Source organism: Pinus tabuliformis, chromosome 1_2 (assembly GCF_031772625.1).
Source record: "Pinus tabuliformis cultivar Carrire ecotype Pingquan chromosome 1_2, CPIR1, whole genome shotgun sequence".
NCBI classification, from domain to species: domain Eukaryota; kingdom Viridiplantae; phylum Streptophyta; class Pinopsida; order Pinales; family Pinaceae; genus Pinus; species Pinus tabuliformis.
In genome coordinates this window covers 544,650,530-544,678,270 of record NC_142298.1, presented here as the reverse complement: position 1 = coordinate 544,678,270, position 27,741 = coordinate 544,650,530, and the positions used below count along the sequence as shown (strand labels likewise).

The 27,741-nt window shown below is 38.9% G+C and overlaps 2 protein-coding genes across 13 annotated transcripts in view; both read left to right on the top strand.

Moving 5' to 3' along the window:
• The first annotated feature begins 785 nt into the window (after window positions 1-785).
• Window positions 786-2,609, top strand: LOC149206746 (amidophosphoribosyltransferase 3, chloroplastic-like). 2 transcript variants are annotated; one of them, XM_089393793.1, is made up of 2 exons: window positions 786-1,353; window positions 1,606-2,609. In XM_089393793.1, exon 1 carries the CDS (start codon window positions 910-912, stop codon window positions 1,126-1,128), a length of 219 nt encoding a protein of 72 aa, XP_089249919.1. In that variant the 5' UTR covers window positions 786-909; the 3' UTR covers window positions 1,129-1,353; window positions 1,606-2,609. The 2 variants fall into 2 exon arrangements, with proteins under 2 accessions (XP_089249919.1, XP_089249918.1); XM_089393792.1 differs by having other exon boundaries at window positions 786-1,422.
• A 7,161-nt stretch (window positions 2,610-9,770) lies between these two features.
• The window catches only part of LOC149206742 (RNA polymerase II C-terminal domain phosphatase-like 4), a 408,482-nt gene continuing 390,511 nt past the window's right edge, over window positions 9,771-27,741 (top strand). For 3 of the 11 annotated variants that reach the window (XM_089395567.1, XM_089395561.1, XM_089395556.1), the window contains exon 1: window positions 9,777-10,105. The gene's annotated coding sequence lies outside the window, so the exon portion shown is untranslated. Of the gene's footprint in view, window positions 10,112-27,741 lie in introns of all 11 variants that reach the window. The other 8 variants (XM_089395562.1, XM_089395557.1, XM_089395560.1 and 5 more) reach the window with 6 other exon arrangements.

Below are 27,741 nucleotides of genomic sequence, written 5' to 3'. Positions count from 1 at the left end.
TGCTTGGTCACCAGTTCCAGTCAAAGTGGTAGAGGACTTGGTTTTTTCCATCATTATTGTTGTGATATAGGACACCTTGATTAGAGCAAAGAAGAATTTGACCCTGGGAATGATATCGACGTGGATCAATCAAGTGAATAAATACCGCAAATGGTAATAAAAAGCCAACAACCTTCTACACAAGTGATATCAAGCGATGAGAAAATTCCAAACATAATCAACCTTCCCACTCAGCTACAAAGGACACAAATTCTACCAATGGTAAGAAAATTATGGAGGAGTCTACATGTGATTTAAAAAGGCAAAAGTCTCATGTACAAGTGTTATCGAGCAATGCAAAAAATGGCAAACATAATCAACCTTCTCACTTAGTCACAAAGGACATAAATTCTGTTGCGAATGGTAAGAAAAATGTAAAGGACATTACATGTCATAGAAAGAGGCTAGATCATTCTTTACAAGTGATATTGAAGTGATCATCTTCAGAAGTCACATAGTCAAAAAATATTGAAGATGGAAACATGTCAGCGAGAGAGATCCAATAAAAGAAAGTTTGATGCCCTAGTAGCCAAATATAATAAGAAGAAGCATCTCCAATAATAATTACTTAAACATTGTTTAAAAGTTCGCTTTTCAAACTGATCTTCGAAATTAAGTTTTCCTTGAATGCTTGGTCACCAGTCAAATAGGTAGAGTTGTAATGTTTTTATTTGTAAAAGTTTAAATATATATAAATAAATAAATAAAGTTAAAAGGAGGAGTACAACAAGAAATAATCATAGAAATCACAACTCCCGTCAAAACTCCTCAACTGGAAATCTCCTCCATCCCATCAAAACTTGACCCTTGGAAATTTTAGGCTATTGCCAGATCTATGGGGAAGCCTTTGTGCGGGGAAGAGAGGTAGCCATGGCGACAACGGGTGGGGTAATGAATTTGCAGGACCTTTCTGTTAGGCCTGCGGATTTGGTGAAAGCAGAAGCCATGGGGAATTTTATAGATGGGCACGTGGCGGAGGAAGAGGAGGACGATGGGCTGAGAGAGGAATGCGGTGTCGCTGGTGTTTATGGGGATCCAGAGGCCGACGACTCTTACCTGGCGTCGTATGCCCTGCAGCACCGCGAGTAATTAGGGGCTGGTATAGTGTCTACGAATAATGGTTCTTTGAAGGCCATGACTGACGTGGGTCTTGTCTGAGAGGTATTTAATGAAGAAAATCTCTGTTAGTTGAGCGGTGCACAGTGCCTAGTGTCGTCAGAGACCTAGCCCGCCTCAAGTTTGAGTCCCCGCTTGTGAGGTCGTGCTTCACGTTAGGATCTTTGCTTATGCAGTCTCTTGACTGTAATTGAAACCGTATGCATTATCCGATTCTGCCAATGCCATTTGTTGAGTCTCCATTTTGTCCAAATTTTCATGGTTTTAGTGAGTAATTTTATGCTCCTACTTAGTGTTTATAGTCATTATTATTCTTTTTTATCTATTATTAAGTTATTATTTAGAGGCATTTAGAGTGGACAATTATTGATTTACAAATTCTCTTTGTTTTGTTAAATTGAAAAGTATTTACTGTGAAAATGTTATTAATGTTATGCTCTTTTGTGGTAGGTGCTAACCTGAAGTAGTAGTTTCTGTACCAGCAGTGCTTGCACCAACATTCCTGCCCGGTTGTGCCTGCACTAACATCCCTGTACCAATTTGGGGCTTTCATACATTGACACATTTTTAGGCAAATATGAAAGAGGTTTTTATTCAAAATGTTGTTTGAACACTTACATAAGCTAAGATACACCCAGGTCGCACGGATTTATACTTAAAAAATAATTAATGCTTCAGCCCCGAATTCGTAATAGTTTCCAGACTTCCAACTTCTGCCTCTATTTCCATGCAGGTGAAGGCGAATAGAGAAATGATGGAAAATGGGTTTTTGTCCCAGTATAGAAAATTGACTAAACTTCAAATAGTTTTCCGAATTTCGTAATGGTCTAAAATTTACATAAGAGTCTTTGAGGCAGTGTTATAAAAAAAGACTAATTTTCCAGAATTTTTGGATCTCAGATTTCAAACAGTCAGTTTCGGGCACGATTTCTGAGGCAGTGGAGCTGAATCAGGAAATTCTGAGAAATGTTATTGTTTTAAATATAACAAAATAGATTTACTCCAAACAACTTTTCAAAATTCGCAATGGTTAAGGAGATACGAAGAGTTCTTTGGAGACAGTTTGTTAATAATATCAGTTTTTCCAGAATTGCAGAAAACGACCAGATTTGAGAAATTCGTGTCAGATCTTCATTTCTTCAATAGGGAAATGGTTGTACTGATATTATATTCATAAAGATTAGTTGGGATTCAATCCCCATGTTATTTTCTAAGGAAATGATCATGTAAAAATAATATAAAAGGAGGAGTTACTTGGGTGTGCAGGATGGCAGATCATACTTTGTAAATCACATTTTATTGTAGAAGGAGGATTGATTTTGAGTGTCTAGGGAAGGAGGAGCTGCGCACCAGTGGGACGATCCCTGGAGGGGACCATTGGAGTCAACACAACATTGTTTAATGAATTTGTAACATGACTTCTGAAATGAATTTCTTTGATATTTAACTTTGAATTTTGGGTTTTACTCTGAAATGAGTTTATTTAGCAATCACTTCTGAGTAATTTTGTTTCTCCATACTGTTATGAAGATTATGATTTAATCGCTGCAAAGGCAACGAGCTAGATGGTTGGGTGCACTAGCCAGTCCATTGCCCCAAACTTCTTAACTTTCTTTTGCTGCATTTTAGTTTGCTTGGTGTGAGTGTGATCTTAGATAATACCACAATTTCATTTCATAGCTCATTTTCTTTTTCCAGTCATTTAATTTTCAATTTCATTCCTCAAGCTTTATTTTACTGCTCTGGTTATTTAAGCTTAATATCAATGCTTTTGGATGTATTTTCATAAAGGTTGAACTAAAGTAAACAGTGAATGTTTTAACTGCCTCTCTTATTTATTATTACAAAGATTTACCCTGATCTCATTGCTGCATAACAAAGTTTATTTCCAGGACGCAATGGTGAAATAATTGCCGAGCAAGAATTCTGGTTAACTTAACATGTATTCATGATTGCCTTTGAATATTATATGACACTGATTCTTGTAGTTTTGCAGAAAAAACATTTATTCCTACACTCTTAATAAGCAAATGCCAGGATCAACATAAGGAAAGATTGTGAATCTTGTTGACAAAACACTCACAAAATTCTTCATTATAATTAAATGTTGCATATATTATACATAATATTTTGAGGAAGTATTTAATAAGATCAGGGTAAACAACACGAATTATATATTGGTTCTTATTGTATATTTCTCTTATAGCTAAAGCACTGAATTGTTTTTAAGAGAAGCAGTGCATTATTTTCTTGATTCTTTTTAAAGCATTCGATTATTTCCTTAGATTAGTTGGAATGAAGTTGCTTTGAGTTATTTCATGCTTTTCATTTTTGCAACATAGCAGTAATATTTTAAGAGGTTTTTGCATTCTTTATTTCTTGAATCACTTTCTTTTGAATGGGGCCTACATTCCCTTGTCCCCTGGACAACTGAGGAAGACTTACTGCATGAGTCAACTCAACCCAGAAGAGGAGCCAGAAGTAGATTCCCGGAGTGTGTTTACTTTACTTTCGAAAAGTCTTGTTCCTTTTTCCTGAATGATGCTTCTTTTGAATTTCTTGCAAAAGCTTGGTTTTTATTTGACAGATCCCTAAGGTCGTATTATGACAATATTCTATTACATCTCTAAGTTTACTTACCCGGATTGACAAATTAAATGTTGGTGTAAATCTTGCATTTATACCGCCCCACACCATCTCTTTACCATGAATCACTTTACTTTATCGTGAATGGAGGTTAAAGAAATAGGGAAAGCAAGATTTAAGAAAAATGTGATCAGAGACACTAATCCCTTTGGGAATGTGTGATTGATCTTGATTTTGTAATGAACCTAGAAATAATAACCATCCTAGACAACCATTAACCCCACCCAAATGGTTTGAAACATTTCACCCATAGACTGGGAAACCAAAAAAACATTATACGATCTCTGTTGGAGGTTCTGAAACACGTAACATAAATCAACGTTCCCAACGATGAAGATAATATTTGTCGGTGGTGGCGTATCCATCACCCACAGAAGACATCCGCCATCACCATCTTCTCCATTTCATTGTTATTGTCTGTTATTCAAAAGCTAAAAGCAATCTTAACACCAATATGCTATGAAAATACCAATTCACAACCACATCTAATTTTTTTTTAATAAAAACTTCAAATCAATGCAATGCCACTCTTAGAATGCCTTGGAAAGAAATATAAAAGTACACATTATGCAACACCAGAAAGGAAAGAGAGGCTTAATTCAAACAAGCTCTAATTCAGGCAACCGAATGCCATTTGCTGAGCAAGTACCGACAAGTCAAAAGATAGGTAACAAGGGAGAGTAACGACTAAAAAAGATTTACAATTGAATTAAACCGTAAGTAGATAAAGATCAATAATATGATGGGTGAAAGAAAGACAAATAATCTTAACCTAAGCTTACAGCCACAAAGCACTTGTTAGGCCATCAACCATTATTATTATCATAACATTTGGGAGATTTAAATGAGAAAACTCTTTTGGTCCAAACGATAAAATTACATGATATGCAAAGCTTGAAAATAGAGAAAAAATAGAAGAAAATTTGCATTTCTCTATGTCTGGATCAAAATTCATTACCTGTTTGTAGAAGCAACCCTTATCTCTCCTTCTCTTGGAGCTCGAGACAAAGCTCATAAGATTGAAATACACAATTTAACAATAGCAAGAAAGAGAAGCATAATCAAATCATTATTTCTTGCTTTGCACGCACTTTTGGGACATTAAAAAACAAACCCTAAACAATTATGGCCAGAATGGTAAGCAAAATGTGAAGGCCATTACATGTCATAATAATAACTTAAACATTGTTTAAAAGTCCGCTATTCAAAATGATCTTCGAAACTAAGTTTCGCTTGAATGCTTGGTCACCAGTTCCAGTCAAACTCGTAGAGTTGTCCAAGACGTTTTTATTTGTAAATAAACCAATGTTAAAAAAATATTGTCCATCCATTCAAGTTAAAAGGAGGAGTACAAAGAGAAATAACCATAGATGCAAGGGCTTTCAAACCGAAATGTCCGCAAAGATGATCCAACAAAAACAATTTATTTAAGCTCTCACTAATGCCAAGGGAAATAAAGAAGTTATACGCCTTATGAATGAAGTTATACACCTTATAATTCGTGCCTGAGATTTCTACCATGGCGCTGAAACTAACTATCTAAGGGGTGAAGTTGCTTGGTTGCGTCTGCTCAGTGATGAATGTTGTCTTTGCTCAATGTTGAATGATGAACTTTCTCTTCTAACTAGATTAAATTCATAAACAACCTTGCTCTATGGGCAATAGAAAAAAGACATTGCCATTTCAGAGTTTCCAAGGTATTGGCAATTGCCACCACATCCATGCCACAATACTTACTAGCACAATCCCCCAAAATAGGTAATGGATGATCTCAATCTGACCACTATGCATACATGCAACTTCTGCAACAACGTATTGGCAATTGCCATTTTGCAACAACTGTTAACAAAAATGAAGGAATAACATCTATATTGGCACAATTCGAAAAGATAATTGCCATTTCCGCAATGACAATGACCAAAAACGTAGGAACAACATCTACGTTGGAATGAGAGTTAACAATAGAGGAGGAGTGACATGTGTCTATATCACATTGGAAGGAGGAGGACGAAAATCGAAGCCTCTGGTTGGCTGGATCTGACCAAGCAAAGCCAATAGAGGAACACCTATCAACATAACTATGTTGGAACGAGAGTTAATAGTAGAGGAGGAGTGACATGTATCTATATCACATTGGAAGGAGAAGGACAAAAATCGAAGTCTTTGATTGGCTGGACCTACCCAAGCAAAACTAGCAGAGGAACACCTAGAAAGAAGAAAGAAAGAAAGAAATTATTTTAACGTCCACGAGACTAAAGATAGCCTATGGGACAAATTGCTTCTTCATCTACTTGATGTATTCGACCCTTTTTCTGTGAAGCTTCAAAATAAATGCTCCAAGCTTCTCGACACACCCTTCGCTAAATAGATTATCCCAAGAGCTAGCTACTAGCATATCTGCATAACTTCCCTTGTTGTTTTTGAAGGCCTCACATTTTAAAATGAAATGTTTTTCTGTTTCCACTTTTCCAGAAGAATAAAAAATTCATACTCTTTCCTCCCACACTTCCTTTGGCCTTTTCCAACGTCCTGTTTCACAACAGAGTTGATGAAAATTAGTCCTTAACTGAGCAATAAGAATTTTGGTTCTCTAAGAGATATTAGCCTTTATGTATGCTTTTGGCTGATGACTATGAGTGGGATTAAACACTTCAATATAGTAATTTTTCTTTCTTCCTAACTCCTTATCCCAAGTATGCTCGTGGAATTTTTCCATAACAAAAGCTTTTATCTCTTTGCTGTTTATGGGACACACGTTCAAGCAAATACCCCATTTACTAAACCATTTGTTATTTTGCTGCATCCAAGTTTTTTTGCTCTTGCACAGTCTATCATTAAAGACAACCTTAGGCCATCTACAGTCTTCCATTTGCTCAATTTTTTTTAAATACCTTATGACTCGCACCATAGAAATTGCTTCAATAGGAGCAGTCCCTATTTCACTTAACAAGATATCATAAGGAACTGCACTTTTAATCTTAAATTTGTTTGTAATCAAACGCTTCTGAATTTTCTCAATTTGTCTCCACTGCATGTCGGATGTACTGCTGGCCCATAGTTCACAACCATAGAGAATCACCAGAATCACTAGAAGCCCAAAAAGAGTTTGAGTGGTTTTCTAGTCCCATAACTCTGCCTCTCTACACCTATTTTGAAAAGCATAAAATGCTTTCCAACCCCCCAAAGTTCTTTTCTTTCTACAACCATTCCAGCTTAGATTTTTGTTGAAGTCAATTCCGAGGTATTTGTAATCCGCAACTTCTTCCAGAATGTTGCCTTCAAAGTAGAACTTATGCTGGTTATGTTTTCTTTTCTTACAGAAGACCACTACTTTCGTTTTGCTGATATTGACTTGCATCCCCACATTTCTACAAAAATGCTCAAGGGATAGTAAGTGCTCTTGCAAACCAAGAGCCGATTTAGCAATCAGAATAAGGTCATATGCATACAAAAGAAGCCTTATAACAAACTTGCCCAAATAGATACCATCACCCCCTTGTGAATTTAACCACTCCTCAAGCTTGTTGAGATATAAACCAAAAAGGGTAGGAGATAGTGGACAACCTTTCTTGACCCCGATATCGCTTCTAAAACTTTCAGAAATGCCTGCTGAAGTTCTAATTTTGACTTTCATCTCTTCATACAGCGTATGCACATCTGCGCTCAAATGTTTAGGAACCCCAAGTTCCTCCATTCTGTGCCAAAACTTATCCCTAGGAACCGAGTCAAATGCTTTTCTGAAATCAACAAAGCAACAAAAGACTTCTTCCTTTTCTCCCAAACTTTTTCAATGATGTGCCTTAATATTATACAATGATCAATTGTGGAATGATCAACCTAAATATAAAATCAGAATTTTACTAAAAATTATATTACTAACTTCAGAAAAAAAACAAAACATAGAATATTTATCCTTAAACATAAAATATTTACTGCAAATAAATGAAATGAAATAAAATGGTATTTTAAGGTCCGCGAGGCTAAAAATAGTCTATGAGACCCTGTTTTTCGCTCTTTGCAATTTAGTCCTTTTCCGATTCAAATTGATGATGAGCTGACCCAACCTTTCAACAATCCCCTCGCTAAAAAGACAATGCCAAGAAACTGATGCTAACATGTTCTCATAACTTTCTCTGATGTCTTTGAATGCATCACATTCCAAAATGAAATGTTTTTCTGATTCCACAACCCCAGACGTGCAAAATGTACACACCCGTTCTTCCCAAGCTTCTTTAGGCCTTTTCCACTGTCCTGTTTCACACCGAAGTTGATGTGAGTTGGTCCTTAATTGAGCAATAAGAACCTTTGCCCTCCACGAAATGCTAGCTCTAATGAACTCTTTTTGTTGTAAATTACACGTAGGGTTGAATTCCTCAATGTAATATTTCTTCTTTCTACCCAACTCTTTTCCCCATACCTTTTTACGAAACTTCTCCATAACAAAATCCTTTAGCTCCTTGCTATTTGTGGGACAGGCATTGAGGTAGATATTCCATTTTTGCATCCATGTGTAGTTTTGTTTCATCCATGTTTTCTTTCTTTCACTCATGCCTTCATTGAAAATAACATTAGGCCATCTACCTACTCTCATTTGTTCAATTCGTTTTAGGTATCTTATGAGCCGCACCATAGCAATTGCTTCAATGGAAGTTGCTCTTGTTTCACTCAACATTATCTCATAAGGTACTGAACTTTTTATTTTGAACTTGCTCATGATCAAGCGTTTTTGGATTTTCTCAATTTGTTTCCATTTTGAGACGGGAGTGCTACTAGCCCACAATTCACACCCATATAGCGTCACTGGACAAACTAGGAGTCCAAAAAGCACTTAATCGTTTTCCAAGCCCATAACTCCGCCTCTCTAAATCTGTTTTGAAGAGCATATAATGCTTTCCACCTTCCTAAAATTCTCTTCTTTCTGCAGTCCTCCCAATTGAGTTTGTTGTTGAAATCAATCCCAAGGTACTTGTACTCATTTACTTCTTCAAGAATGTTGTCTTCAAAGAAGAAAATACGTTGGCTCTGCTTCTTTTTATTAGAAAAAACCATTATTTTGGTCTTGCTAGTATTGACTTGCATCCCCACTGCTCTACAAAAGTGCTCAAGGGCATATAAGTGCATTTGTAATCCATGGGCCGATTTAGAAATCAATACAATATCATCAACGTATAAAAGAAGCTTTATCACAAACTCCTCCAACCGAACACCATCTCCACCTTGCAAATTTAGCCACTCTTCCAATTTATCAATATATAAACCAAAAAGAGTGGGGGATAGAGGGAAACCTTGCTTGACTCCAATGTCACTTCTAAAGCTTTCTGAATCACTTGCTGAGGTTCTAATTTTGACTTTCACTTCTTCATAAAGTCTATGGACAACGGCTCCATAATGCACAGGAATTTCAAGTTCTTCCATTCTCCGCCACAACTTATCCCTAGACACTGTGTCAAATGCTTTTTTGAAAATACTTCTTCTTTGTCCTCCCAAACCTTTTCAACAATGTGTCTCAACATGATGCCATGATCCACTATAGAATGTTTTGGCCTAAAACCCGCTTGTCCTCTTACCCTCTTTTCTTTTACTTATGCCGACTTGCTAATTTTGTCTTCTACTATACTACCGAAAAACTTTGCAAACAAATGATATTTTCTAATTATTTTTTTTTTAAGTTATTTTTAGCCAATAAAATTACTTTTATTGAGATCGTAATTTTTTGTTTTTGAATCTCACAATGTTAAAAAACCCAAAACATTCCGAGATGCAGAATTCACATATCAAACAACAATCCTACCTAATTTCAAGCATAAACCCAGAAAACCTCCAAAACGTGTGACATTTTATAGCGAAATAAAAACCTCCCATGACGCAAACCGACATAACTTCATGCAAAAACTTACCACAAGTCAACCGACTTCAGTTATGCAGATTACGACAACCAATAACCAAAATTCAAACTCTACAGATGGTGCAATTTATTACAGACAAGGTAGAGGACGGATCGCTGCCGTTCACTTGTCAAGAAGAAACCGGTGCCCATCAGGGTGTGTGGTGGCGACATTATCCGCGCGGACCCGACGACAAATACAGTCTAATTAACTAATATTCTACTGTTGAATCGAAGGTGTGTTGCGAGTGACGACCAGCTACTTTGGTATGCCATGAAAATAATACCCTACCCTGCATGACATGGCACGACTGAAATCTCCTTTAGTCTTTCTATGGCTGGCAGTTTGTCCTCGTACATGTTCCAGGCTGACGAATGAAGAACGGAGAAAACAGGCGGGACTAGAGTAGCGATTGGCATGTATTAGTACCTTTCCTTTCGTTTTACAATTCTCGCGGTTTCTGTTGATTTTTTTGCATTTTTGGAATGGTGAATGTTTGAAATAGTGGAACTGCATGAAATTACTGGCATGTGAAATAGATTCCTGAAATAATCTATTACCTTTTTGCTTTGTGCACGTCTTGATGACATGCCTTAACTATACTGCATTATGAATATGAGGAAATTGAAGCTCAATTTTATGTGCAATAGAAATGCATTGCACACGGTTACTAGTGTGTCAAGACTCAAGTTATGTGTTCAATACCAGGTTACTTTCTTGTTCCTGTCAGCTAGAGAAATATGCAATGGCGGTGATAGTATGTGGAGTTCAAACGAAATTTTCTCCAACAATGGTCAGAAACATAAATTAAACAATCGTAGTGGCATTTTACTACAGTTTGTCATGAAAGGGTAGTGACGAGTATCTTATTGATCAGTTATTCCAGTCTCCTAGGACCTTCGCCCAGAGGAAAGACGTCTCTTCTCTTCTGTTAGTGCTAGAGTTTGTCTGACAATGATTAGCTGAACCGATTTTGTTATTCAATAATAAGGAGACTCCTCACAGTCCTTCTTACTGCCCTTCGTCGTTTTTTTTTTTTTTGGTCGATGGCCACAAGGTACGCTATAGGGCCACCTGCAAGATGAAAATTTGTTAAATTTCCATGAAACTCTGCCACTACTTAGATGAATAACTGAAAACTGAACCTAGTTTATTTTCACCAAGATTTAGAGCTTCTCAACAACTTATAAGCAGCGGAATAAAAACACAGAGATAAAAACACATGACACAAATTGACAAACTTGTTTTTCTCAGGAAACCCAATAGGGAAAACCTGCTTGCTTGATGTGGTATTTTATTGATTGTTTTGGAGAATTTGAATCTATTACAAAGCAATCCATCTCTCTTGAGAAAGCGTTCTGCTTCTCACACAAATCTCAGCTGATACAATTGATCTTGGCTGGCCTAGATCCTGCTTGATCTCAGCCCTCTAGCACACAATTGTTCCTCTATTGCCTCCTTGACTTGCTCTGCAAAACCTGCTCACTTTTGCTTGATCTCTGCGCACTAGAGGCTCCTTAATCCTTGTGCACTAGGTCCCTATTTCCTAGCACACATCAACCCCTATTCTCTAGTGCAGATCAACTCCTATTTTATAGGGAAAATCCCTATTTCCTTGCGCACTTCCTGCCTCCTATTTCTTAGGACCCAACTCCTCTTCTCTGTGCACAATGGACTCCTAAATCCTAGTGCACTTGTGCTTCCTATTTCTTAGGACACAATTTCAGTGCTTTCCACAATCAAGGCTCTCCCACAAACTTGTGAGCTCTGTCTTGTCACAAACCTTTGTGCACAAAACAATTGAATTTCCTTATGCCTTTGTCCTCCTCTTAAAGGCCCAATTCAAACATGCAAGGAGACCCAATTCTAAAACCTAGTTCAAATTTAGAACTTGAGTTCTGATTGACAAGTTAACTGGGAGTGACACTCTTTCTCTCTCCAATCAACAATGCAGTTCTTAACTCGTCCTTACTTCAATGAAGACTGAAGACTAACTCGCTTTAACTGAGCTTCTAAGAAGCCACCTTGTTCTGTAGTCAAACTGGTGAAGACTTCACTCAACTAAAGCTCCAAATCTATGCATGTTAACTTGATGATTATTCCAGTAAACTGGAAATAACTCTTCCTAACTTAAGTCTAACTCATGAGGACAATTCGAGGTCTTCACTGGCTAAGGCACAAGCCATAAGACCTTGCTTGCTACATTTTCAACAAAATCTACACTCATGCATTCTCTGACAACTGCATCTTTGTCCTCCCATTAGTTTTCAAATCCCCCTTTAATCCCCAAAATATGTGGAGAACCTCCATTTGTTCATGTTATTGGAGTCTGTCGTCTTAAAACTCTTAAGTGGCAAGGCTTTGATGGTGTATTCTTGATGTGAACAACATTTCAATGGTTGTCCTTGGTGAGCTGTTGGATTTATGTGGACTTGAATTCAAGGTGGTGCTCCTCTCTTAGGATATTTTCATGGGAACCTCAAATTATTCAATTCACGATGAGTCAAATGCTGACCCATTCCTTGGGCATTTGTCACTTCTTATTTTTGGCTGATGTTATTCTCTTTGGGTGATTTCTGTTGAGAAATCTAGAACATCAATAGTTAGGTGATTTCTCTTGATTAGTAACTGCTTGTGAATATCTTTTACTTCATTAGATTAGGATCTTCTCTTTGCTTAAGTTATTAGTGTTCTTCTTCATCAAACAACTACCAATGCATGAACATAAATAGACAAGAGACACAGGATGTAGGCTATGAGCTAGGGCCAAAACCTCTCACTCTTTGAGAGGAAAACCTGGACAAATTCTTCTTATAGAGATTCCAATTAACAAATACCAAGACCAAGACCCTTGACCTATTAGCCACTCCAAGACCAAGACACTAGTTCTCTGTTCTTCTTCTTGACTCCTCTTCCTCTTCGACCTTCTTCACACTGAGATCATCTCTTCAACGAACTGTAGATATACTAGTCATGGCACCGAAACATGTCAAAGTAATGTCACCAAAATGTGACCTTTGCAGCAACACTGAAACACAATGATACAACACTGAACAATAGCTCCTTCACTAGACAAAACTTTGCTACCCCTTCATCACTCCTTGTTGACCCATCCGAACTATTCTCCTTTTCTGTGATCCGAATCTTAGAGGGATTCAAATTCCCTTGACTGTTAGACAACACCATACTGTAGTTTCCACAGATATATCTTGCTACTACCCATCCAAAATATTGAGATGTATCTGAACTTCACTTTGCCTCTGTCCACCTGAATTCAGAGATCCGAACTTGATAACTATAACCTCATCCGAACTTCAGAGAGAGATATCCAAATCACTGTATTGTGTAAATGCGAAGAGTCTGCCCACTTATTTATAGTGGTTTGTCCCATAAATAAGCCGACTTATGTTTATCCTAATAGATGTGTCTATTTGAGGTGAGCCAACATGAGTTTACTCTCTGTTTTGAGGCCAACTTCAAGAGAAGGACTAGTGCTTGTCGGTGGAGGGCTTCTAGACATTTTCATAGACTCATATACATTGTTATATCCCCAAGAAGGGTTCTTCATACATGACATTGACTCTTTGACTTTAATGACAAATCACAAGGCTCTCAATGAGAGCCATCTAAATAAAATCTCTTGCTCATGAAACCCATGAAGCAAGTCTTACAATAATAATTTATTCTCTTCTTTTCATCATTTACAAAGATCATAATTACATGTCATTATGAAGACCGAACCTAGTTACACTTTTCAACACTACCTCTTAACTAGGGAGGTATTCATAATGGTACTCGGTCATTCTCAATCTAAAGAATTTCTCATAGGAAGAATCAGATTGGTAACCCATCAGTATAGCATATCAACCAACATTGTCACATAGCAAGGCCTTGACTGACAACTCTTTCTCTCCACAAGATCTGAGCTCAATGCTGGCAAGACCAATGATTTATAGACACCCTAATCATTGTCTCTCCTAGAACATACCCTACCCGGGTTCTCAAGTTGTGTCCCACCAAGACTATTCTTATCTTGGATTCCCAGCCCTCAAAGAATATCGATCCTCTACAAATACTCTTATCTTGGATGCCCTATCTCATCCTCAAAGAGCATTATATGCCAGATGATCACCCAATCCTCCATTCTGTCTTCCCAAGTGAAGACCAAAATGATGTCTCTGTCTCTCCCTCTCAGTTTGGGAGGACATATTCCAATAAAGGAATGTACTCATTCCTACACAAGGAATGTACCTAAGCTCCCTCTTGGCTTAGGAATTTCCAAGTTTCTTCCAAGTAAGAAACTTGTTTCCAGTCTCTCTCTTAATTAGGGACCTATAACAGATCCTCAGGTGGAAATGATGGGACAACCAGCTGATAGAAGAACTCCTTCCTTCGATGTCATGAATTTCTTTTTGTTATCTTGAGTATTCGTGTTTGGGACTTATACATAAGGCACAAACCATGCTTCACTTTCATTCATGAGTCAGTCATGTCATCATTCCTTTCATCAGAAAGCGACCCATCAATCTACATCTGGCCTTGCTTCATGTCATGCTGCCTTCTTCATGCCATATTTTTCGGAAGGATCTTACATCCTTCTATATGGTCCTCTTGGAAGACATCCACAATTCTTCCCTTGGCAGACCTAAATAAACCCATCCAAATATTTGTTCAAAAATAAGAAATGAACACTTAAATCAAAATTACCTTTGTGATGGTCTTTCATCATGACATCTTCCAGTTTGCATCAGCATCTTGCATACATGTTGACATATCTCCCAAAGATATTCATTGTCAAGGATCTCCATCTTTTCTAGACTTCCATCAGAGTCTTCATATCTTTTCGGGAGATTTCCTAGTCAAATCTTCTTGGTCTTCTAGATGTTGATTGCCTCTACCATGGTTGCATATCTTACGATCTCTTCCTTCCTTTCTTCATACATTTCATTTCATTCCTAGGAGCTTCCAATCAGAGTTCCTCACTTGTAGTCAATCACCTCATACTTCATATGAGGAAATATTATGTTGATTTCATCTAGTGTGACCCATGCCTTCCGACAACCTTTCATAGGAGGAGAATCCTTTCCTTTGATCATGCTTCTCAAGATCGAGCAGTGATCCATGTTACCTACAACCATACAACATGACTTTATAATATTGAATACAAGCATACCTCATTTACCTTTAGGTCATCTAGGCTTCTTTCAACAACTTCCTTGATTGAAAAGAGCTTCAACCCCTTGATCTGCTTCATCTCTTATGTCATCATACCATCATCCCATGAATTCCACAAGTTGGAGTTCCTGATGAAACACTTGCTTCCACTCTAGATTGGTGAACCTTTTGATGAAGATTCCATCAATGAGTCTTGAGGATCTTGCATATCCTTATCCAACAAATGTTACCTTTTGATGTATGATGAGCCTTGTCCTGGATGACTTCTTCCTTTCCTTTAGTTTCCAATGAGGTTCTCAAGAGCTATATCCTTCATAGTTGACTATCAGACATCCTTCATGTTTCCTATGGTGATGTCACGAGCTCTTACTTCTAATGCTTTTCCTCTTGGACTTCTTTCTTTTAGCTATCTCCACTTCTTCGGTGAAATGGACTTCTCTATCTTTCTTGTTATTGCCCTTCTTGAGTTTAGGACAATCTTTCCTGTAATGCTCATAGCATTGAATCTTAGCTATGTTCTTCTTTCCTTTCAACAAAATGTTTGAGTCCTTTCATTTTGATCCTTCAACACTTTTTCCCTCAACCTGTCATCTCCTATCTTGCATAGAAACCATAAGTTGTTGAATGGGATAACTTTCTTATCCTCATAGACATTTATTACCTTTTTCATCAGTTAGTGCATTTATAACAATGATGATTATCTCCTTATCATCTTTTCTAGATCTTGCAGTTGAGATCTTATGAAGATATCCCTTCATCCTTTGATACCTTCAATTTTGTGTAGATCAGATCTAAGTGATATGACCTTTCTTTATCGCATCTTCAGAGAATAGTTCTACCAGTTTATCATATATCTCTTAGATGTCTCCAATCCTGCTATATAGGGATGAGGGATCTTTGACTGATTTCATAAGAATCCCTTGAGCCCTTTGATCCCTTTCCATGTATTCAAAGGAGACCTTTCCATTGATATGTTCAATGACTTCACTTTCTTCGAGGACTATGTCTATCCTCCTTTTTCATGCAAGGAAGTTTGATGACCCAACCAATTTAGATCTCCTTGCAAAATGAAGTAATTTTATCAAATTTAGATTATAGAATAAAAGATACTTACTTGGTAAGTGAAGATGAAATCTCCAACTTGATCACTTTGATGGTGGTTGAGAATATGTATTAGTGGCCCTTTTGGATGATCTTCTTCCAAATGAAAATCCCTTCTTCAACAGAAGGAGATTGCTCCTTTTATGATGATGATTGATGAGGATGTTTTGATGCTTCCTCGAAGGATCTTCTTCAAGGATAAGGAGGGGATTCTTGCTTCAATGAGAGGGAACTTGTCTTATAGCTTTTGAAGATGATGACAATGCCTTCTAGCCTTCTTTATCTTCAAGATACTTTGACTTCTCGGTGGTGAATGAGTGCAAACCAGAAATGTGTTGAAATATGGCAACAAGAATATTCCATTTTAATTTGTCCTTGAATTAAATTGTGAATTAAAATCGAATTTAGTCTTAACAGCTGCTTGGAAATAATTAATTAATTTATTTTTAAATTAATTAGTTGGAGAAATTCAAGTTAGAAGTCTTTCTAAAGTCATGCAAGAGTTATCTCTTAAATTAAGGAGATAAGATTGAGTTATATTTGAGTTGTAATTAGTTAACTTAGTTTACTGAGTTAAGTCTAGTTAAATTAGTTCCAAACTGTTTGAGGAACTAATAGTGAGTTAACAGTCAGTTGATGCATTAATGCACTCAACTAGTGCTACTCCAGTTAACTGAAGATTCCCTCATCAGAAACTCATGCATGTCTATTTTGAGAAAGACCTAGTTGAGATTAATGTTCAAGGACAATGTACTATCAGTTGCATGTGTTTTCTCATGGAGAAAACTCATGCATGCAGTCAAGGATTTATCCTTGAGGATTGCGCAGTTTTGAAGGAGGTTTTCCACTTGGTAATAGGTGAATCATCCACAAGGAACAACGCAAGGAAATAGGAGCTTGGAGGGCAGAGAGGAAGGCTGGAGAGAAGCCAAGATTGCCTGTGAGCATCTGTGAGGATTGTACTGAGAGCTGGCTAGCTGTGAGAGCTAAGGCTTTGTATAATTCCTATGTATTTCCACCATGTATGATAATACAATAGTGTGGGGTTTTTAGCTGAGGCTTTCCCCAAAGTATTTTCATGTGTATTGTGCCATTGATTTTTCTTTTTCTGGTTATATTGTTCAACTCGATCTTTAAGCTTCCGCAAATTGATAGTAGAAGTAGGTTATAGTATTCTGCTTTGATTTATATTGCATTATCGGGTTAACCTATCACAGATTTTCTACATGGTATCGGAGTTGTGAACAGTATACTGAGAAGAGAATTCGAAGTTTGAAGTTCAGGGTTGCAGGTGCAAATCGAATTCATATCATACTTCAAGGTTGGCCAATGGCGTTCTATGGCTTGAGACTCGAGTATGCCTTGGAAGGTAGCTCGAATTACATAGCATGGAAAGATAGAATGGAGGCTGTATTAGAAGACAATGGCTTGAAGGAATTCATTGATTAAGAAATCCCAAAGCCAGCTTCAACTAATGCACAAGAGTTGGCTGAGTGGAAGAAGTGTGTGGCGAAGGCGAGATGGATCATCCTTGAGGGAGTTTGAGACCATATTGTCTCGAGTCTCCATGGGAAGGATACTCCATTTTCAATGTGGAAGACATTGAAGGACCTCTACCAGAACAATAGCGACTAGAGGAAATTGGTGCTCAAGGATAAGCTTCGAAGAATCAAGATGGAGAAGGGCGATACTATTTCCACATATCTGAACAAGCTCACCACCTGCAGAGATGAGCTTGGCAGTGTGGGAATAACTACTGCCGATGATGATATGGTGAGCCTCGCTCTCCTTGGCCTTCCAAAGAGTTGGAATAGCTACCAGGACTCTGTGAATGGAAGGGAGAAACTACCAGATTGGGAACGACTGTGGTCGGATCTTATGCAGGAGGAGATCAGGAGGAGCACACGAGATGGTTCTTCATCCAAGAATGATGATGAAGAAAATCTGGCCTTAGCAAGTAAGGCAAGGAAAGGGAAGGGGAAGGCTTCCCATTTCAAATCGAATTCTTCTCATGGAGGGAAGAAGGGTGACATGTCTAAAGTAAGATGTTTTAATTTTCACAAGATGGGACATTATGCGACTAATTGCCCATCGAAGAAGTCCAAGAAGGGATCCTCGGAAGGATTGGAAGGTGAGGCATTAGCCTCTTAGTTCGAAATGGACTTTACCCTCATCGCATGCATGGTGTCATCGATGATGGGTTGTGTCTGGTATCTTGACAGTGGAGTCTCATTCCACATGACCGGTGATAAAAATTTATTCAGTGCCTTGGAGAAGAAAGACCTCAAGATCAATGTTGCACGAAGCGGGAGCGAAGCGGAATCGCGAAGCGGAAGCGCAGAGCGCGGAAGCGTCATTTTCCAAAAATCTAGGAAGCGAAGCGTCCGCGGAAGCGTCTGCTATATATATATATTTTTTAATATTTTTTTGCATTTATACTCAAAACAAACATCCCAAATACCAAATTAATTGTAGAAGACATGAAAACATACATATTTTTGCATAAATCAAGATAGATATGGCATCCATGATTCCATTGTAGTTACTAGTATGTACAACAATCATCTATATTCTAGCTATTACAAACATACATCAAATTTTTAAGCATATTATAAAACATAAAACATTTAAGCATATTATAAAACATAAAACATAGAGCATATTATGATTTATCTAGCAAGTGAGCAACTGTCAACATTTGTCATGTCCAAAATTCAAATAATAATGTTTACAAAATATGTCACTTGGTCACCGCCAAGCCAAAAAGGTTCAAAATTCAAATTCACAAGTCTACAAGTCTAATGAGTAATCTATGACAAAAAGAAGTAGATTGTGAATATATCTACTAATCTCTCCTCCTTCCACCACGAATAGAACGTGATGGCGGGCCTCCACGTGGTGGTAATGAAGAAGATGGTCCCTGTGTAAGTCGTGGCACTGGAACTGATGAAGAAGAACCCCCTGCCGTTGGTGTTGAACCATGGAACCTAGAAACCAAGGGACCAGATGGGGGTGGGGGTGGTGGCATATCAACACCCGTGTCATCATCCTAGAATCGCTCAAAAAATTCATGCAAAAAAAAAAACACTAGTTAACAAAAAAATTAAAAACATGAATTAGAGAAATGCTTTATAAGGGAAAATTGGAAAATTCATACCACAATGGACATACCTGGATAAGAGAATCCTCTAATTGCTCTAGTCGCAACACTCCATCCTCCAAATTGGGCTCCTCTGGATTCTTGTCCCAAGTCAACAAGTCTTTATTAGACTTTGCATCTTCACAGTAATGGGACAACAATCGCAAGCTGTAATGAACATAAACCAAGCTCTCTGCCTGGTCTAAATTCAACCTGTTCCTTTTAACACTGTGGATGAAAGAATAAGAGCTCCAACACCTCTCTGCAGAAGAAGTGTTTACCACCTGTGATAGCACCCGCAATGCCAAACTCTGTAGAAGTGGAGTAGGCCCTCCATGCATGTTCCACCACTCAAGAGCAGAAAAATGCTCTCGATCTTGAATTGCATGCATGCTCCCAAATGGACCAGTGTTGCTCGTATAGTTGCTCACCTGTCTCCGTACCAATGCAGCCTCCTCATTATCAGGGATTAATCTACTCAATGCAGCCATATATTTTTCGTGAACCTCTTTATCTTGGTGTGGTTTTTTCCTGCTTCCCCCCCAGGTGCTGGTGTTGAAAGCCATGATGGATGATAGTATTTAGGTGTCAAAACATATGCTAATGCATGCAATGGAATATTTAGCATTTCCCATCGGTTTTGCACCTCTTCACGAATATAATTGTACAAGGTGGTATCTCTAGGCTCAACAATGTCTTTAATCTGCCCCAACATGCTATCCATTTGCTCATACACCTCCCCAATTACTGGTCGATCTGAATCTGCAAACTTGATCATGTAATAAATTGGTTTGGTGAATTGCAAAACATATTTAACCTGTGACCAAAAGTAACTGTCAAGAACAGTGTCCTTGACTGCATTAGCACCATCTGTGTCAGTGTTAATTTCATCCCATGTTTCAGCACACACCAGATTAGTTAAAGCTTGTCTCACCCTCACTAGCCGCCTAAAGGTGAGGTAATAACTAGCAAATCTTGTCTTTGCAATTTTAAGCAATTGCAACTTGGAGTAAGTGCCATAGAAGTAGTTTACCCTTGTATGCCCTGTGATGAATTTAATGAGCTGCTTCCCTTTCCTGTAAACCTCAGCAATCCACCCACAATCTTTGTGTTTCACAATATCATGCATCAAAAGGTTCAATGTGTGAACCAGGCACCCAGACCAAAAGATGTGTGGATGAGTACGCTCAATAATTTTTCCTGCTAACTTACAATTCGCTGCATTATCTGTGATCACTTGAACCACATTATTCGGACCAACATCTTTGATTGATTTCAATAGGAGATCTGCAATGTTTTGTGCAGTTGCACTGATGGAGGAGGAGTCATGAGATGCAATAAATACTGCACCACTAGAAGAAACACCAAGAACATTTATCAAATGTTGGTTTCTAATATTTGTCCACCCATCTGATACAATGGATACCCCAGAATCCACCCACTCATGTGTAAAACGTGTCAAAGCTCTTTGAACCTTAGCTTTTTCTCTTTCTAATAACACTGTTCTAGCTTTCTCATAGTTGGGGGCCTTGTATCCTTTTGGGGCTTCATTGATGGCCTTTACCATGTCATGCCAATAGGGAGAGCGAAGCACATTGAATGGTACACCGCAAGCACAAAGAAAACGGACTATCTTTCCATCCACATCATCCCTCCCAGCAACATTAAGGAAATCCCCTATTGTTTTTCTACCTCCAGAGGTTGCAGAAGTACCATGAGGAGATGGGCAACTACCAAATTTAGAGGTTGCACTTGATTCAGAATGAGTTTTTTGTTTCTTGTTTTTTTGTTGTGCATCCATCTCTATTTGGATGTATTTTGTTCTTTGTTCAGCTGAAATTTTTGGGCAAATTTGTACCCCCACAGAACCCTTTTTTTCATCACTGTCCAGCACCCCACAAAGATGCCTCCTCAGACGGGTATATGAACCACAATATGGTTTTCCTCCATGACAATCATGAGGGCACATCCATTTGTAAGATCCACCACCCTTTCCCCCATCAAGTTTGGTCACATAGTTCCACAAGGGTGTTGTTGTACCTTTCCCATCTTGTGCTTCAGTGTCCCCTTCAAGTTCATCCCCTTCCTCTTCAAACCCTTCCTCCTCATCATACATTGGGTCACCAAGTTCATCCCCTTCCTCTTCCCCTCTATTCCTCACCTTTGCCATCATTAAAACCAAGAGTGGAATGATACATAGAAGCCAAAAGAACACCATCTTGGAATATGGATATAGGTGGTGGACAACCTGTAAATAAAGGAGCAAGTAGAAACAATGGGAAAGAGTAGGAGAGGGAGGAGAAAAATACAATTTTTTTTTCAAAAAAACAAGGGAGTTTGGGGTTTGAACTTACCTCTTTAGCTCTTGTAGATGAAGTCCTCCAAGCTCTTGCTCCAAGCTCCTCCTCCTTCTCCTAGCTCCTCCTTCTTCACTCCTCCAAGCTCTCCTCTCTTCTCCTCTCCTTTCCTCTCTTCTCTTCTCCTCTCCTCTCTTCTCTTCTCCAACTCTCATAAACTCAAAGTGAGAAAATGAGAAGAGAATGGGGGCTTTATTCTTTTCTAAACTCACCCTAAACTAACCCTAACCTCACCCTAACCCACCCCCTCATGCTAACTTAAGTGAACTTTTTAAAAAAAAAAAAAAAAAAAACCGAGTTATATGCTGCCCGCGCGGAGTTTACTGGAAGCGCGCTTCCGGGCCTCGTGAAGCGTGCGCTTCCGGGCCTGAAGCGTTGCGCTTCCGGAGGCCCGAAGCGCCCTCCGAAGCGCGGATCCGGGCCAACGCTTCATGAATTCCAGGAATCGTTTTTAAAAAAAGGAATCGCGCTTCAGAAATTTGGAATCGCGCTTCGGGGAGAGGTTCCGGAACGCTTCCGTACGGGACGCGATTCCGGCCTCGGATCCGGGGGGGGGGGGGGGGCGATTCCTGCAACACTGCTCAAGATGCACATGGAGATGGGTGACAACGGAAGGTATAGTGTTTCAGGAGTGGGCTATGTTGTGGGGGAGTGCTCCCCCCCCCAATCCCGCTCCCAATTCGCACGGGAGCGCGCTCCCTAAAATTTTTTTCGCTCCGTGCCTTTTCGGGAGCGTTTTGCCTTTTTTGCAATTTTTTTTGAAAGAAACAAATAATTTTTGAGTGGGGCAGCTTAATGATCAAGTCTAGGCCCTAGTATTGATATGCTATTCATGGTAATGTTAAATTCTTAAAGTAAAAGTGACATTTTCCTTAATCTTCATTTTCATCCTTTTACTTAAATTTTTAACATTACCATGAAATGACTTAGGATGTTTGAGAGTGGTTTCGGCCTCATTGGATTTCATATGGAGAAAGTAGAATTTTAGATTTCATTCAAAATCTAGCAGACTTATCAGTTTTTCAGGATTTCAGGATTGGGGGATTGCAATGTTTCCATTGAATTTTGTCATGTATTAGGGTATGGAACTCGTATTTAATCAAGAGCACCAATCCCTCTATGTACCTTGATGTTAGTGACATTGGTTGTTGAACTCTTCTATCATGACCCTCCTAAAAATGTACGCATCACTCAAACAAAATCTTTACTTGACATGCTATGCTTTTTCTATCTTATGTTAATGCTTAGAGGCTGATATTAATGACAAAGATCCCTATACAGATACAGAGGTAATGACAAAGATACCTTTGGATATTAATGCTTAGAGGGTGATATTAATGACAAAGATCTTGATTTTCCAACAAGACTAAAAAATTAGACATTTCTCGTGGTGGCAAGAGGCCCAAGCATAAGAAATAGATAATAGATTTACTTCTCTTTTCTAGTTTCTAGTAGCTTTTATAACTATTGACTCTTTCATATTTATTATGATATTTTTTTAAACAATATATGACAATTTAAGTTTGAAGTTGGCAATTATCACTCATTAGTAATGAATTATGAATATGATGCTTTATGAAAGTTGAAAGTTGTTTCATTTCATTTCATGTTAGATATTATTTGTTGTAATGGCTACACTTAGCTTACAAGTACAACTTTGGTGATCAATGATGATAAATGTTATATATTGAATTTTGAAAGCTTGAAACTTTAAGATTGATGAATCATGAGACTCAATATGTTGTATGTTACTATGTTACTAACTTGTGGACATGGTTGATGAAGATTATAACTTCTAGATGATTGTTGTTATATGGTTCAATCTATGTTTTTTTTGTTTTTGTATATCTAATTCATTATTCTACATGTTTTTGTTGACATATATGTATCAAAATATAAAAAATAAAAAATATATATATATATTATATAAAAAACGCTCTGGGATTCTCTCCCAAATCGGGAGCTTTTGGAAATGTCGCTCCCGCTCCCATTTTTGCTCCTGCTCCCCACTTTCGCTCCCGCTCCCAAGTAACATTGGGAGTGGGCATGGTTACTTTTCAGAGGGAGCATGGAGCTCCTCTCACCTTGACAGATGTGATGTATGTGCCTGGACTAAAGAAGAACTTGGTATCAGTCGCGATGTTGGAGGACAAAGGCTACGATGTTGTCTTCAGTAAAGGAAAGGCGTTCCTAAGACACATAGCCACGGGTCAGACCAAGAGGATAGGGATTCAGGTGAAGAATCTCTATAAACTAGAGGTAGATGATTGTGCAACATTGAGTACGAAAGCAGAATTGGTGCAAAGCCAAGACATTGATGAGTTGTGGCACAGGCGGTTGGGCCATTTGCATCATGGGGCTTTGAAGATAATGCAGCAGATATCTATAGGACTTCCCAAAGGTAAACTTGAGCAAGTTGACACATGCAAAGGTTGTACCTTGGGAAAGTACACCAAGTCTTCCTTTCATGATCGAGACAGTCGAGTAGAGGCTATCTTAGAGTGAGTTCATACTGATTTGTGTGGACCATTCTCGACGGCATCCACAACGAAGCAAAGGTATTATGTGATTTTCATTGATGACTATTCTCGTAAATGCTGGATTTATTTCATACAAAAGAAGGACCAAACTTTCACAAAGTTTTGTGAGTTCAAAGCTTTGGTCGAGAAAGAGTCAGGGAAGAAGATCAAGGCCTTGAGAAGCGACAACGGTGGAGAATATGTCTCTCAAGAGTTTAAGGACTTCTGTGCAGCAGAAGGAATTAAACGAGAGTTGATGGCACCTCATAACCCATAGCAGAATGGGGTGGCCGAGAGGAAGAACAAAACTATTGTAGGGGCAGCACGAGCAATGCTGCATGACCAAGGCCTACCACTTCACTTGTGGGCTGAGGCATGCAACACAACGGTCTATTTGCAGAATAGAAGCCCACATCGCATACTTGGGATGAAGACACTATAGGAAACTTTTTCGAGTAAGAGACCAGATGTGGGTCACTTCAGGATCTTTGGCTCATCGACATATTGCCATGTGACAAAGGATGCGCGGAAGAAGCTTGAGCCGACAACAGAGTTGGGGATATTTGTGGGGTACACAGATACACCTCACAACTATCAGGTGTATTTGCCTACTAGTCGGAGGATAGTGGTTCGTAGACTCAAGTTTGATGAGCAGAAGGCCATGTGAGTTTCCCTTGAGAGGGAGCTCCAAATACAGGCTGTGGAGGAACTGTTGGTTCCTAAGGAGGAGGAGCCTCAGATTGATGCGGAGCAGCCGCATGCAGAGGTTCCAGGAGTGGATACATCCACTCAAGCAGAGTCTTCCAAAGATGGATGGAAGTGCACAAGAGAAGCTGACAGATTGTTGGAGGATGCGAGAGAGAATGTGGGAGCACCATATTCTCAGCGCAGATAGAGGAGGTCACCTGAGAGGTACACTAGATACATGGCCCTTACTGGGGAATGTGTTGAGACCGAGCCATCTTCCTTTGAGGAAGCAATGCAACAACTGATTTGGGTTGATGCTATCATGGAGGAGTATGACTCCATAGTTCGTAACAATGTTTGGGACGTGGTTCTGAGACTGGAGAACAAGTCAGTTGTGAGTTCCCGTTGGCTTTACAAGGTAAAGCAAACTGCTGATGGTAGTGTGGAGAAGCATAAGGCAAGATTTATCGCTCGTGGCTTTTCACAGGTCGAGGGGATTGACTATGATGAGACTTTTGCTCTTGTCGCAAGGTACTCATCTATCAGATCTATGTTGGCACTGTCAGCATCGATGGGTTGGAAGATCCATCAGATGGATGTGAAGAATGCATTCCTTAATGGCCAGATTGAGGAAGAGGTTTACATAGAGCAGCCGGAAGGTTTTGAGACCTTCAATCGTGAGTCGCATGTGTGCCGACTCAAGAGAGCGTTGTACAAGCTGAAGCAAGCACCTCGTGCTTGGTACACCAGGATAGACAACTACTTCACCGGCTTTGTGAAGCGGATGCGAACCTGTACCACACGTGGTGAAAGGTAGGCTGTTGATCATCGTACTTTATGTTGATGATCTCATATTGACTGGTGATGATCAGTTGATTGTGTCTTGCAAGGAGGATCTTGTAAGAGAATTCGAGATGAAAGACATGGGTCTCATGCATTACTTCCTTGGCATGGAAGTGTGGCAGAAGGATGGGGAGTTGTTTGTGTCTCAGGGCAAGTATGCCAATGAGATACTCAGGAGATTCCACATGGAGAAGTGCAAGGCCATGCATACTCCTCTAGCAGGGAACTGGGGGAAGGAGGTTGCTACTTCAAGAGAAGTAGTAGAGGCTACTGTGTACAGGCAGCTTGTGGGTTCACTGATGTACTTAGTGAACACACGACCAGATTTGTGCTATGTGGTGAACCAGCTGAGTCAAGCGATGGTTCAGCCTACCAAGATGTTTTGGAAGGAAACAAAGCATGTATTGAGATACCTCAGAGGCACATCTCAGTATGGATTATGGTACAGACGGACAGAGGGAGTGAAGCTACAGGGCTTCACTGATGCAGATTGGGTAGGGAGTCCATCAGATCGGAAGAGCACATTAGGAGGGATTTTCAACCTTGGTTCAACGACAGTTTCTTGGTACAATAGGAAACAGAGGTCGGTTGCACTCAACTCGGCAAAGGTAGAATACATGGCTGCAAGTCAGGTAGCATGTGAGGCCATCTGGATGCGGAAAATCCTAGTTGGTTTGTTTGATCAGAGGATGGATCCAACTGTGATCTATTGTGATAATCAGAGTTGTATCAAACTCTCTGAGAATCCAGTGTTTCATGATAGGTCCAAGCACATCGACATCTGGTATCATCATCTCAGAGACTGTGTAGCGAGGAGGATCATGTTACTGCAGTATATTTTGACAGAGGAGCAAGATGCTGACATTTTTACAAAGGCATTGTCAAAGTGTAAATTCGAGTACCACAGAGATAGGATCGGGGTGGCAGATAATCCCTTTCTTGTTGAAAGGGTGTGTTGAAATATGGCAACAAGAATATTCCAATTTAATTTGTCCTTGAATTAAATTGTGAATTAAAATCGAATTTAGTCTTAACAACTACTTGGAAATAATTAATTAATTAATTTTTAAATTAATTAGTTGGAGAAATTCAAGTTATAAGTCTTTTTGAAGTCATGCAAGAGTTATCCCTTAAATTAAGGAGATAAGATTGAGTTATAAATGAGTTGTAATCAGTTAACTCAGTTTACTGAGTTAAGTCCAGTTCAATTAGTTCCAAACTGTTTGAGGAACTAATAGTGAGATGAACTGTGAGTTGATGCATTAATGCACTCAACTAGTGCTACTCCAGTTAACTGAATATTCCCTCATCAGAAACTAATGCATGTCTATTTTGAGAAAGACCCAGTTGAGATTAATGTTCAAGGACAATGTACTATCAGTTGAATGTGTTTTCTCATGGAGAAAACTCATGCATGTAGTCAAGGATTTATCCTTTAGGATTGTGCAGTTTTGAAGGAGGTTTTCCACTGGGTAATAGGTGAGTCATCCACAAGGAACAACACAAGGAAAGAAGAGCTTGGAGGACAGAGAGGGAGGCTGGAGAGAAGCCAAGATTGCCTGTGAGCATCTATGAGGATTGTATTGAGAGCTGGCTAGCTATGAGAGCTAAAGCTTTGTATAATTCCTTTGTATTTCCACCATGTATGATAATACAATAGTGTGGGGTTTTTAGCTGAGGCTTTCCCCAAAGTATTTTCATGTGTATTGTGCCATTGATTATTCTTTTTCTGGTTATATTGTTCAACTCGATCTTTAAGCTTCCGCAAATTGATAGGAGAAGTAGGTTATAGTATTTTGCTTTGATTTATATTGCATTATCGGGTTAACCTATCACATATTTTCTACAAAATGCTTCTAGGGTCTCCAAGATGATGTGATCTTAGTCCTAGAAATGCTTCGTTGTATATCTCTTCATCTTGATGAGGGTCTTTGTGGTCTTTTTGCTAAGGACTATAGGATCCAACACTCTTGCTGGTGTAGAATTCTAGTTGCCTTGATTTGTAGATCTATTCGCCTTGAGTAGAAATAAGGCTTTGGCCTTGATTATTTGATGATCCCAAGACTTCTTAAGTAGACTTCCTTCTTTGATCTAGGGTTTGATTTTACAATGTAGATCCTTCAACTTGCTTTGATATCTTTCAACTTTCGGTTTGATGCCTTTCTCAAGATTCGATCCTTGAGTGTCCCTTGATTGCACGCCCTTTTCTTGAATTTGACACCTTAGCTCTGATA